The following is a 12,329-nucleotide window of genomic DNA, read 5'->3' on the forward strand; positions in this document are numbered from 1 at the left end:
CTTTGTCAAAATTAAAAACTTTTGTGCCTCAAAGGACTTTATCAAGAAAGTGAAAAGATGGCCAGCAGAATGGGAAAAATATTTGCAAATTATATATCTGATAAGGGTTTAATATCTAGAATATATAAAGAACTACAGTTCAACAACAAAAAGACAATCCAACTCAGAAAAAAGGAGTTGAATAGACATTTCTCCAAAGAATATATTCAAATGGCCAATAAGCACATGAAAAGATGCTTAGTACCAGTAGTCATTAGGGAAATTTAAATCAAAACCACAATGAAATATAGCTTCACAACTGCTAGGATGGTTAAACTCAAAGCAGTGGAAAATAAGAAGTGTTGGTGGCAAGTGGAGAAATTTGAACCCTTCTATGTTGTTGATTTGAATGTAAAATGGTGCACTGTGGATTGGTGGTACCTTAAATATAGAATTAAATATAGCTAAAACATACCTTAAGTATAGCTAAATACTGAATTACTGTATAACCCAGCAATTCCACTCTAAAGCATTGAAAGCACGGACTTAAACAGATATCTATACATCTATGTTCATAGAAGCACTGTTCACAGTAGTCAAAAGGTAGATATAACTTACAAAGTGTCCATCCACAGATTAATGGATAAACAAGAGTGGCATACCCATTCAATGGAATATTATTCAACCATAAAAAGGAACGAAATTCTGACATATGCTACAACATGGATGAACTTTGAAAACATCATGCTAAGTGAAATAAGCCAGACAGAAAAGGACAAGTATTACATGATTCCATTTATATCAAATATCTAAAATTGGCAAAATCATAGAGAAAGTAGAATAGAGGTTACCAGGAGCTTAGCAGAGGAAGAAATGGGAAGTTATTGCCTAATGGTTACAGAGTTTCTCTGTAGGTTGATGAAGAATTTTGGAAATAGATAGTGGTGATTATTGCACGATGTTGTGAGTATAATTAATGCCACTGAATTGTACACATAAAAATGGTTAAAACGACAATTTTCTATTTCTTTTACAAACAAAAAATCTAAAAGGACACATAGATAATTTTGTCTCAGAATTATTGCTGTAAGTTATGAAGCAGAGGAGGATTATTACCACTTCCTGGAAAAGGGGAGACAGTTTTAGCTTTAGTTAGCTGTGTAAGACTCTTCATTAAGCTTATTGTCAGTGTGGGCCAATTTTAGAGATGATAGACTTGTTCCAGGGTAACCCCAGTTCACATGATCCATGTAATATGACTGGACTCCAGCTTGGCAGGAGAGTCTTTCTTTGCTAATAATGGAACTTACCAAATATGTAAGTCCCATAAATTTGGGTGCTATAAAGTTCTTTTAGAAGAACAAAGTAGAAATGTTGAGATTAAGTTTACTGCCCATTTATTCCACTTTCTTGTGAAAGGCCATTTGAAACCTGAATTAAAGTATTGTTTTTGAGAGAAATTTTTGAAGTTTCTCTCTAGAGTAACCTATTAAACCATTTACATGCTTAAATTAAGTGTTGGACAAAGTTAATATTGTGTTTATGAAATACTAATGTAGTCTTTCAGTATTTTTTTCAAGCAATACAGATCTAATTCCATGACCCCTTGTGACTGCTATAATTTGTATTTTTATTTTGGGTTTAGTCAAAGATCCAGGATGACCATTCATTTTGGTCAGTCTCTTGCTTTAAAATAAAGCGAATTAACTCATCTACTTGACTGTAAAAACTCATGGGTACTATATAATTTTTCAAAGAGCAATGTATTAAGTGTTTTGTAATTGTTAAATATAGCTACTTAGATATTTCATCCAGTGTTTATAGAAGTTACTGTTGGGTAGGGACATATATTTAATCATAGACTGCTCAAATATATTATTTTTCTAATATTTTTAAGCTTCGAGATTCGACAGAACAATTTCAAGAATATTATAGGCAAAGATTACGCTATCAACAGCATTTAGAACAGAAGGAGCAACAGCGACAGATATACCAACAAATGCTGCTTGAGGGAGGTGTGAATCAGGAGGATGGTCCTGATCAGCAGCAGAATCTTACCGAACAATTCCTTAATAGGTATGTCTTTCAGTCACTTTTTAAAACATAGGAATTATTTCAAAGCTATTGAAAGCATGCGGTAACTGCTACTTTCCACATATAGTTTGAGATTTTGAAGTGTTTCAAGTAATGGGGAGTTACGGAATATCTTCCTTTCATACCATTCTGAATGTTGGTCTAATTTTGTTCTTCTTCCCTTTAAACCTTTTTTCACTTCTAAGCAGTGAGAGCAGAAGTGTGGTGGTTCTACTCACATCTGGAAGTAGATGGCCAGGTGGATCCAGCTGTCCAGGGTTGCTGAGATCCCAGGTGTCCTAGTTACTTAGCTTCTTTTTGCTTGTTTCCTCATATACTTCACAGAATAGCCACGAAGATTAAGTTAATCTATGCAAAGTGCTTAGAATAGTACTTGGCATATAGTAAGCACTATATTAAGTGTTCACTGTTACAGACTGAGGGCTTCAGAGGGGAGGGGGGTGGGGGAATGGGATAGGCTGGTGATGGGTGGTAGGGAGGGCACGTATTGCGTGGTGCACTGGGTGTTATACGCAACTAATGATCATGGAACTTTACATCAAAAACCAGGGATGTACTGTATGGTGACTAACATAATAAATGTTAAAAAAATAAAAATAAAAGAATTTAAGAAAAAAAAATAAGTGTTCACTGTTGTTTTTGTTGTTTTGGGTCCTTAACTTTCAGATTCTTTAGAATTCAATATATTAAAATTATTCTTTCTTATAATTTCTGCCAAGACAATATGTCCTTACATTGTTTTTAAAATTATAGGGTGTAGATAGATAATAATGTGTCTTTAAAAATCAATAAACTAGAATTTATATATTTAAATGAGCAATGTTTGTTAGAAAATTAAATAAGTTAATATATAAAAAATCAGTTGGAATAATTCCTGGCATATAGGAAATGCACCATAAATGTAGGTTATTATTGTGATTATGATTAGGCAATGCTGTGGTGCCTGTCAGTTCTTTACTTGATTCAATAATATAGGAAGTAATCTGCTTGATACTCTGAGGGTTGTGCAAGTCAATGAGCCTGAAACTGATTCCGTCTTCAAACTTTCATACAAGAAATGTTTATAGTGGTAATCTAAAGAGTCTAAATAGGCTTCTGAACATTGCATTTGAGGATCATTTTCTTACATCTCTGATAAGTCAGTGGCTTATCAGAATTATCCTATTTTGATTAACTGCCATTTCTGGTTCTTAGATGTCTTCTTCATATCCATAAAGGCCATGGTTGCAGTTGGATTTCCTGTTTATTTTTCAGTGGAAGCAGATAGCTAGCATTAAATCAGAAAATAAAGTGGCAAGGTTCTGTGATCCTAATAGTGATAAGGGATGTACTTCCTCAGAAAAAAAGTTAAACTGCTCAAGATAGTTTATCCTTCCTTTATTTATTTTTTTAAAAAGATTTTATTTATTTGACGGAGAGACAGCCAGCGAGAGAGGGAACAGAAGCAGGGGGAGTGGGAGAGGAAGAAGCAGGCTCCCAGCGGAGGAGCCTGATGCGGGGCTCGATCCCAGAACGCTGGGATCACGCCCTGAGCCGAACGCAGATGCTTAACGACTGTGCTACCCAGGTGCCCCATCCTTCCTTTAAAGACAATTATAAATAGAATTCAAATTATTTCTTATTATTTAGCTTTTGTAAGTTAGTTTCATATAAATTCTGTTGTTCTCCTCTTTTATCTATTATTTTCTAACACTTTAATACTTTTATTCAACCCTTTTTTTCTAGGCCCTTAATTTTATATATCTGAGCCAGTACCAGGACTTTGAAGTACCTAATTCCATGGATATATTGAATAGAGATAGAATCTATGAAGTAAAATACTTGCCTCCTTAATGTTTTATTTTTTCAAATCAGTCTAGCAGTGGAGCATAGTTTCCAGGTTTAAATTTTGCGTCTCTTTTCCAAGAGTACTGTATCACTACAGTATCACTACTTCATACTTCTTGATATTTTGTTTCTGTTAATACTAATAAACAGCACCTCTGATTTGGCACTTACTATGAGCACATTCAGCCTCATCGTCCCCACTCTTAGAGAGTCAAAATGATGTTAGCATTTTAGACTTTATACTTAGCATTTCCCAAATTGACTTGACCCCAGACTCATTCTTTTTGGGGAGCATTTCACAGGATTAGTGTTTTATAAAAAACAATTTGGGAAATGCAGCCTAGTTAAAATTATTAACATATATATTTAGTAATGGCTGCCAATTCCTTTAATAATATTGAACTGCTCTTTTAAAGTCTTTTCTAAGCCCTAAACACACACACACACACACACACACACACACACACACGTTTAATGTGGGAAAACTAGAAAATGCAATAAACCACAACACCTCTTGGTAATCATACCCCTTGTGTACTTCTCTCTCATAGTGAATCTAGGCTGTAGAAAGTGATGCCGGGCCAGTTCTGGGTCTAAATCTTAACAGAGCCTGTGGCTTCCTCTTTGTGCTGTTTGGAGTCCTGAGTCCCACAAAAGAAGTCAGTCTACCCTGATATAGGAAGACTTGTGATGAGGGAAAGACCTTGAGGCTAACTTGTTTTGCTTCCTGCTCTATCTCCCTAGTGCCTAGATCAGAGCCTGGCAGATAGTCTGTAGAATGAATGAATGTGTGACTAATAGGACGCCACTTGACTGTGCCCCATCATGGCCTGTTCTAATCCTTCATTTCCTAGTCGACATGATGTTACTAGAGAGAGGAGATGAAAATGGCTTGTTTTGTTTTGTTGGTGAGAAATTTTGGTAGTGGTGATATTTTTGCTATTTTGGGAAATTGTTTCAAACTGAAAATTAAATCAAAGTTATACTGGAGAGAAACAGATTTTTTTTTTAAAGATTTTTTTAAATTTATTTATTCGACAGAGATAGAGACAGCCAGCAAGAGAGGGAACACAGCAGGGGGAGTGGGAGAGGAAGAAGCAGGCTCATAGCGGAGGAGCCTGATGTGGGGCTCGATCCCACAACGCCGGGATCACGCCCCGAGCCGAAGGCAGACGCTTAACCGCTGTGCCACCCAGGCACCCCAGAAACAGATTTTTTTAATGTTTTTATGGTAAAATGGTAAAATATCTATATCCTACAGTGGCATACTGTAGGAAAATTTGGATCTTTCGGTATCTTGGTTATGTCTTAAGCCAGTCATGGTAATTTTTTAGTACTGAACTTACATTTATATCTTTTATGTGCCTGTATTTACCTTCTCAAACTTATTTTATTTATATATATATATATATTTATATATAAAAGATTTATTTATTTGAGACAGCATGTGAGAGAAAGAGCACCAGCGGTTGGAGGGGGTGGAGAGAAAGAAGCAGACTCCCCCCTGAGCAGGGAGCCCGAAGCAGGGGCTTGTTCCCAGGTCCCTGAGATGACACCCTGAGCTGAAGGGAGACACTTAACTGACTGAGCCACCTAGGTGCTCTTCTTCTATATGTTTTAAGAATGTGATTAAGTTTTCATTTTAATTTAATTGCATTGTTTTATTTTATAGGTCCATTCAAAAGCTTGGTGAATTAAATATTGGAATGGATAGCCTTGGTAATGAGGTGTCAGCACTCAACCAGCAATGTAATGGGAGCAAAGGCAATGGATCTACTAATTCTTCTCTAACTAGTTTTGGTACACCACCCCAAGACTCCAGTCAGAGACTAACACATGATGCTTCAAATATTCACACAAGCACCCCACGTAATCCTGGTTCAACAAATCACATACCTTTTCTTGAGGAATCACCTTGTGGAAACCAAATGTAAGTACTTTACTTTGTAAAACCTGGAAATATTAACATGCTATTAATGATTGGAAGCCTAGAAAGTTGAACTTCTCTTTGGAGCCTTACAAATACGTTTTTGGAGCTCATTACATACCAAATCTTTTTCTAATCTGTATTTATCTGTATTCTCTTCTACTAACTTCTAATTTCTTAGTAGTCTTTGTTCTCCTATTTTTATTTCTGCTTTCTCACTACCACTAAGACAATTCTATTTTTTATGTCATTTTACTCATAGATCTTTATCTTCTCCCTGATTTTCTTTTTCTTTCTTTTCTTTCTTTTTTTTTTTTTTTTGCCATTGGTACCTTTTGACAAATAATATTTAATTCACAGACTTTGAGGGCACAAGATGTTTTATAACATGTTGGGATAATTGCAGCAAGAGAGTCTTGGCAGTCTGGCAGTTACCACAATTGAAGACATCTTGCATATTTATGTTTTCACTAATCAGGGAAATTTTTTTTCTTGCTATCATTAGTAAACAAGTGTTCATTTATGCAATAGGAATACTTGAGTATTTTCTTCATCTATTCTTTTTTTTTTTAAGTTTTTAATCACCGAGTGCTCATCCTCACAAGTACACTCCTTAATCTCCAAAACCTATTTCACCCTTCCCCCTTGCTACCCACCTCCTCTCTGGTAACCATCAGTTGGTTCCCTATAGTTAAGAGTCTGTTTCTTGGTTTGTCTCTTTTTTTTCCCCCTTTGCTCATTTGTTTCGTTTCTTACATTCCACATATGAGTTTCTTCATCTATTCTTTTTTTTTTTTCCTAAGATTTTATTTATTCATTTGCCAGGGCACAGCCAGGGGAATGGCAGGCAGAAGGAGATGCAGACTCCTTGCTGAGCAAGGAGCCAATGTGGGACTCGATCCCAGGACTCTGGGATCATGACCTGGGCCAAAAGCAGACGCTAAACCGACTGAGCCACCCAGACATCCCTTTTTCATCTATTCTTAACATTAAACACCTTTGAGAGTGTATAACTTGCTTAGGGCCTTTGGATGCTTACAGAAATTAGATTGGCCTTATAAATTTTGTATCAAGGATTCTAGTTTTATATTTAAGAGCAGAAGTTTATTAATATTTACTTCCTTATTACAGTTTCTATAACTGTATTTTTGCACTCCGAAAACTAGGACTCAAATTTTAAAATTGATTTTTTAAAAAATTAAAGTAACACACATACATGTTTTAAAAACACAAATAGCACTTCAAGCCTGTCTTATCCATCTTTGTCTATGATTTCTATTTCTGATACACTGCCATTTTCAACCCAGTTAGCTGTTTCTTGTACTATATATCTCCACATTTCTGAATAACATGCTTCTGTTACTATTTTTATTTTCTGTTGATTCCCTGCCGGTTAGATTTAGCTACCATACTCCTCACCCACAGTACATTCACTTTGTCTACTCTTTCTTTCCAATATATATCAATTTTTGTTAAAATGAGTAATCAGTGTTAACATTACCATGGCCATGTAAATGTTATTTACATCTGAGTCATGTAATAGGATTACGTTTCCTTTTCATGCAACTTTTATTTTTCATGGAGACATTAATTGCCTCATTTTTGGTGTGCCTTTTATGTGTGCACGTATTTAATTTTCTTAGTACCTCTCACTAACCTCTCTGCTGATCACTTGACAAAACGTAAAATCATAAAACTTCTCTCATTGTAGTACAAAGTATCAAGTAGTTGTCTCTTTTCCATTTTCCCCCTTGGGAGACATCCTCCAGGATCGCTCTTGCTTCAATTTATATTCATTACCTCCAGGCCATCCTACTGAGGCCTGAGAGTCCTGAGACTTCCTTTCACCCTCCTCCTGGGAATTTCCTTTGCCTCTTTTCTGTATTGGATCCTGTGTTTTCAGGATCTCATGTAGTTTCCTGAAAATGGGCAAATTAGAGGTAAAATTTCTGAGACCTTGCATGTCTAACTATTTCCCATTTTATTTGTTAGAATAGCTCAGTATAGAGGTCTAGGATGGAGATCATTGCTTAGGGTTTCACAGGTATTGCTACGTTTCCGTGTTCTTGTTAAGAAGTCTGATGCCGTTGTGACCTGATCCTTTGTACGAAGACTGCTGTTTTTTCCATCTGGCATTTTTTAGGACTTTCTCTTCGCTGATGTTCTAAAAATTTCATGATGATATTCATCAGAATAAGTCTATTTTCCTTCCATTCTCCTGGGTACTAATGGGCCATTTTAGGCTAGAAACTTAAGTTCTGGAAAATTGAAAAAATATTTTTTATTTAGCAGTTTCCTCACTTCCATTTTCTATTGGTTGTTTTCTACCATATTGTTATTTTCTAAGCTCTTATTATCTAATTTTCCTTAAAAAAAATTTTTTTTTGTAGATCCCATTCTTGTTTCCTGGATTTATTATTTACTCTTACATCTCTAAGAATTTAAGTTGTTTTGTATGTTTTGTTTCCTGAATTGCCTCCCTCCTTCCAAATTCCTTTTTGTTTTTTTTTTAAAGTTTTTATTTAAATTCCAGCTAGTTAACATACAATATAATATTAGTTTCAGTTATACAATATAGTGGTTCAACACTTACATGCTAACACCCAGGGCTCATCATAGCAAGTGCACTTCTTAATCCCCATCACCTATTTAACCCTTCCCCCTACCGACTTCCCCTTTGGTAACCATCAGTTTGTTCTCTGTAGTTAGAGTTTGTTTCTTGGTTTGCCTCTCTCTCTTTTTTATCCCCTTTGCTCATTTGTTTTGTTTCTTAAATTCCACATATGAGTGAAAGCATATGGTATTTGTTTTTCTCTGACTTATTTCACTTAGCATAATACTCTCTGGCTCTGTCCACATCATTGCAAATGGCAAGATTTCATTCTTTTTTATGGCTGAATAATATTCCATACCATATTTTCTTTATCCATTCATCAATTAATGGACACCTGGCTGCTTCCATAATTTGGCTATTGTAAATAATGCTGCTTTAAACATATCATTTTATATGCATGTATTCCTTTGAATTAGTGTTTTGCATTCTTTGGGTAAATATTTAGTAGTACAATTACTGCATTGTAGGGTAGTTCTACCTTTAACTTCTTGAGGAATCTTCCTACTGCTTTCCAGAGTAGCTGTACCACTTTGCATTGCCACCAGCAGTGCAAGAGTGTCCCCCTTTCTCCACGTCCTTGCCAACATCTGTTGTTTCTTGTATTGTTGCTTTTAGCTATTCTGACAGATGTGAGGTGATATCTCACTGTAGTTTTGATTTGTTATATCACAAAGCCATAGTGATCAAAACAGCATGGTACTGACATAAAAATAGATCAATAGAACAGAATAGAAAGCCCAGAAATGAACCCACAACTATATAGTCAATTAATCTTTGGCAAAGCAGGAAAGAATAACCAATGGGAAAAAGATAGTCTCTTTAACAAATGGTGTGTTGGGAAAATTGGACAGCAACATGCGAAAGTATGAAACTGGACCAGTTTCTTGTACCATACCCAAAAATAAATTCAAAATGGATTAAAGGCCTAGATCTGAGATATGAAACCATTAAAATCCTAGAGGAGAACATAGGCAGCAACCTCTTTGATATCTGCTGTAGCAACCTCTTACTAGGTATGTCTCCTGAGGCAAGGGAAACAAAAGCAAAAATAAACCATTGGGATTTCATCAAAATGAAAAGCTTCTCTACAGTGAAGGAAACAATCAACAAAACTGAAAAGTAACCTTTGGAATTGGAGAAGTATTTGCAAATGGCATATCTGATAAAGAGTTAGTATCCAAAATATGTAAAGGACTAATAAAATTCAACACTCCAAAAACAAATAATCCAATTTAAAAATGAGAAGACATACATACACATTTTTCCAAAGACATACAGATGGCCAACAGACACATGAAGAAATGCTCAACATCACTTATCATCAGGGAAATATAAACCAAATTCCTTTTTCTGTCGTTTTATTTTCTTTTTAAGATTTTATTTATTTGAGAGAGAGAGAGAGAGAGAGTGTGTGTGTGCAGGCATACAAGCAGTGGGAGGGGCAGAGGAAGAAGCAAACTCTCCACTGAGCGTAGAGCCTGACTTGAGGCTTGATCCCAGCACCTTGAGATCATGACCTGATCCAACTTGAGCCACCCAGGCACCCCACTTTTTCTGTTTGTTTTAGTCTCTGGCTTTTATCTAGGAAACTTTCTTCAAGTATCTGGAAATCTCTGACTATCCATAAAGAGTGAGGCATAAAGAAAAAAAAAAAAAGCCGATTGGAAGGAAGGCTATGTATATAGATGGATCTGTCTACCTGGCAAAATGTGATTAAGGAGGAACATTGTTTTACTGAAGACTCTCAACTGTCTGCTTCTGTTAGTCTTTTCTCTTGAGCCAGATAATTTTCCTAAAGAGCAATCCAAGTTCCTTCCTGGGATAACATTTAAGCATAGCATCCAGGATTCTAGAACTCAGCAGGGGAAAGCTACTTGACATCTCACTATAAAATTTGTAAACTTCACTTAATCTGCTTTCCAGAATGGCTTCTCACTCCCTCCTTACAACTATGCTTGGTGTCACTGAGTCTCAGAGCCTCTTAATAAATGGCTTCAGAGAGTTACTTTGGGGTCGGTGTGGGTCATTTACCAAAAAAAATAAATATTAGAGATTGAAAAGATAAATTAGGGTCTGTTTTATATTCAGAGTAAACTTTATTTGAATTTCTATTCACACAGCTCATCAGAACATTCAGTCATTAAGCCGCCTCTTGGAGATTCTTCAGGGAATCTATCAAGGTCAAGAGGGGAAGAGGTAATACTTTGGTGAAGGAGGTTTCATTATTACTTTTATATATACCTGCGGATATTGCTAAGGAATTCTCAATTCATAGAAAGAACCAGTTTTAGAAATAATCATTATTGTTAATGATGTTATTTGTCTCAAGGTAGTTGAGCTTTCACCGGATAAGTGAAGAGGTTGCCTCAGAAAATATTTGAAAGTATTCATTTTAATGGCCCAGTAGCAATCTTGGCTCATGAGTTGGGGCTGTGTACTACTCTTTGAGCCCTATGGTTAATTTGTTTAGATATTATTGGTATTTCTTTTGGGCTTCTCATCAGTGCAGCTGTTTTTTCTTTGAAACCAGACATCCTTCCCTTAACTACTATACAGCTTCATTCTATCTTATTTTCTTTGGTTCAGATTTTTTAAAAAAGATTTTATTTATTTATTTGATAGAGAGCAGGAAAGCACAGGCAGGGGGAGTGGCAGAGGGAGAAGGAGAAGCAGGCTCCCTGCTCAGTGGGGGCTCTCTGCTCATGCGGGGCTCAATCCCAGGACCCTAGGATCATGACCTGAGCCGAAGGCAGTTGCTTAACCAACTGAGCCACCCAGGCTTCCCTCTTTGGTTCAAATTTTAACACCATAAACAAAGCCATTATTTCAGATGCTTATGAGGCCAAACAGGTAACAAATGAATAAAGTTGACTATTGTGATAAGCACATAAGAATATTTGTCCCTTGCACAAAGCAATATGCTTATCTAGTGTTTCCAGTTCTTTTGATTGTCAAGAAATTATAGGAATGTAGATTTTTATGTGAAATCTATTTTTAAAAATAGCAATGTTTCATAAAATATTTAAACACACTGAAGAAGAGCAAATAAAGTTAATTGGTGGCTCTGCCACATCTGTTCTAAAGCAACCCTTAGTAATTATTATTAGTGTGCTATAGGCAATTTAATCAATTAGTCATTTCCCTCACTTTTTCTCATATCTACCATTGTGTTCATTTGGCAGTCACATTTCTTGTATGTGGGTTAATGGAAAATGTAGCATTTCTAATCAAATAAATTCAAATGAATAATAAAAGAATTCAGTTACGTAAGACAGACATAGTATGACCTATCAGGTTTTACCCCGTTCCCCCATCAGGATTTATTTATTGCATGAATACATAAAAGTTTGTGTAGGGAGAGGGCATAATCTCTTCATTGATATAGTCACTATGGATCCTAGAGCTGAAGTGACTTGCCTCAGTGTGTGTACTTGACATTCATACTTCCCAAAGGTAGGATTTGGTTAGGTCTGTTGACTACACCCAGTCTAGAGGTCCCTGTTCCAGGTCCAGTCCATTGTGGTAAGGATAGCAGGGTAGTTTCAAATGATATTAATAGCAGGAGTCATCAAAGCTTTTATATAGAACTGCTTCAACTTGCCTTTCTCGGAAGAGGACAGATAGGTTGACAGTTTAAAATAAAAGTGAGGTTCAAATTAAATGTTCTGATTAAAATCATTTTATAATTTTAAAAGAGTATTTTACAATTTCAGTTTGAAATATTAAAGTATTCATTGCTGAAGCTAATGGTAAACTATCCCCCACCACCCCCACCCAAGTGGAAGTGGATTGAGTAATAGTCTTACACTTCCTACTTTTAGAAACACAAATGAGATTGTTAATTTTATAAAAATTATATATGTGGGCTATTTTTTCTTTATAGTTAAA

At 35.8% G+C, this 12,329-nt stretch overlaps 1 protein-coding gene across 3 annotated transcripts in view; it reads left to right on the top strand.

The window, feature by feature from the left end:
- The window catches only part of WDR47 (WD repeat domain 47), a 61,098-nt gene that overhangs the window by 32,965 nt on the left and 15,804 nt on the right, over positions 1 to 12,329 (top strand). For all 3 annotated transcript variants that reach the window (XM_040626953.1, XM_040626954.1, XM_040626955.1), the window contains 3 exons: positions 1,877 to 2,055; positions 5,573 to 5,830; positions 10,562 to 10,637. In XM_040626953.1, the coding sequence (XP_040482887.1) occupies positions 1,877 to 2,055; positions 5,573 to 5,830; positions 10,562 to 10,637 (513 nt within the window). The remainder of the gene's footprint in view (positions 1 to 1,876; positions 2,056 to 5,572; positions 5,831 to 10,561; positions 10,638 to 12,329) is intronic.

The sequence above is a fragment of the Ursus maritimus genome, unplaced genomic scaffold, assembly GCF_017311325.1.
Source record: "Ursus maritimus isolate PB19 unplaced genomic scaffold, ASM1731132v1 scaffold_12, whole genome shotgun sequence".
In the NCBI taxonomy this organism is placed as follows: domain Eukaryota; kingdom Metazoa; phylum Chordata; class Mammalia; order Carnivora; family Ursidae; genus Ursus; species Ursus maritimus.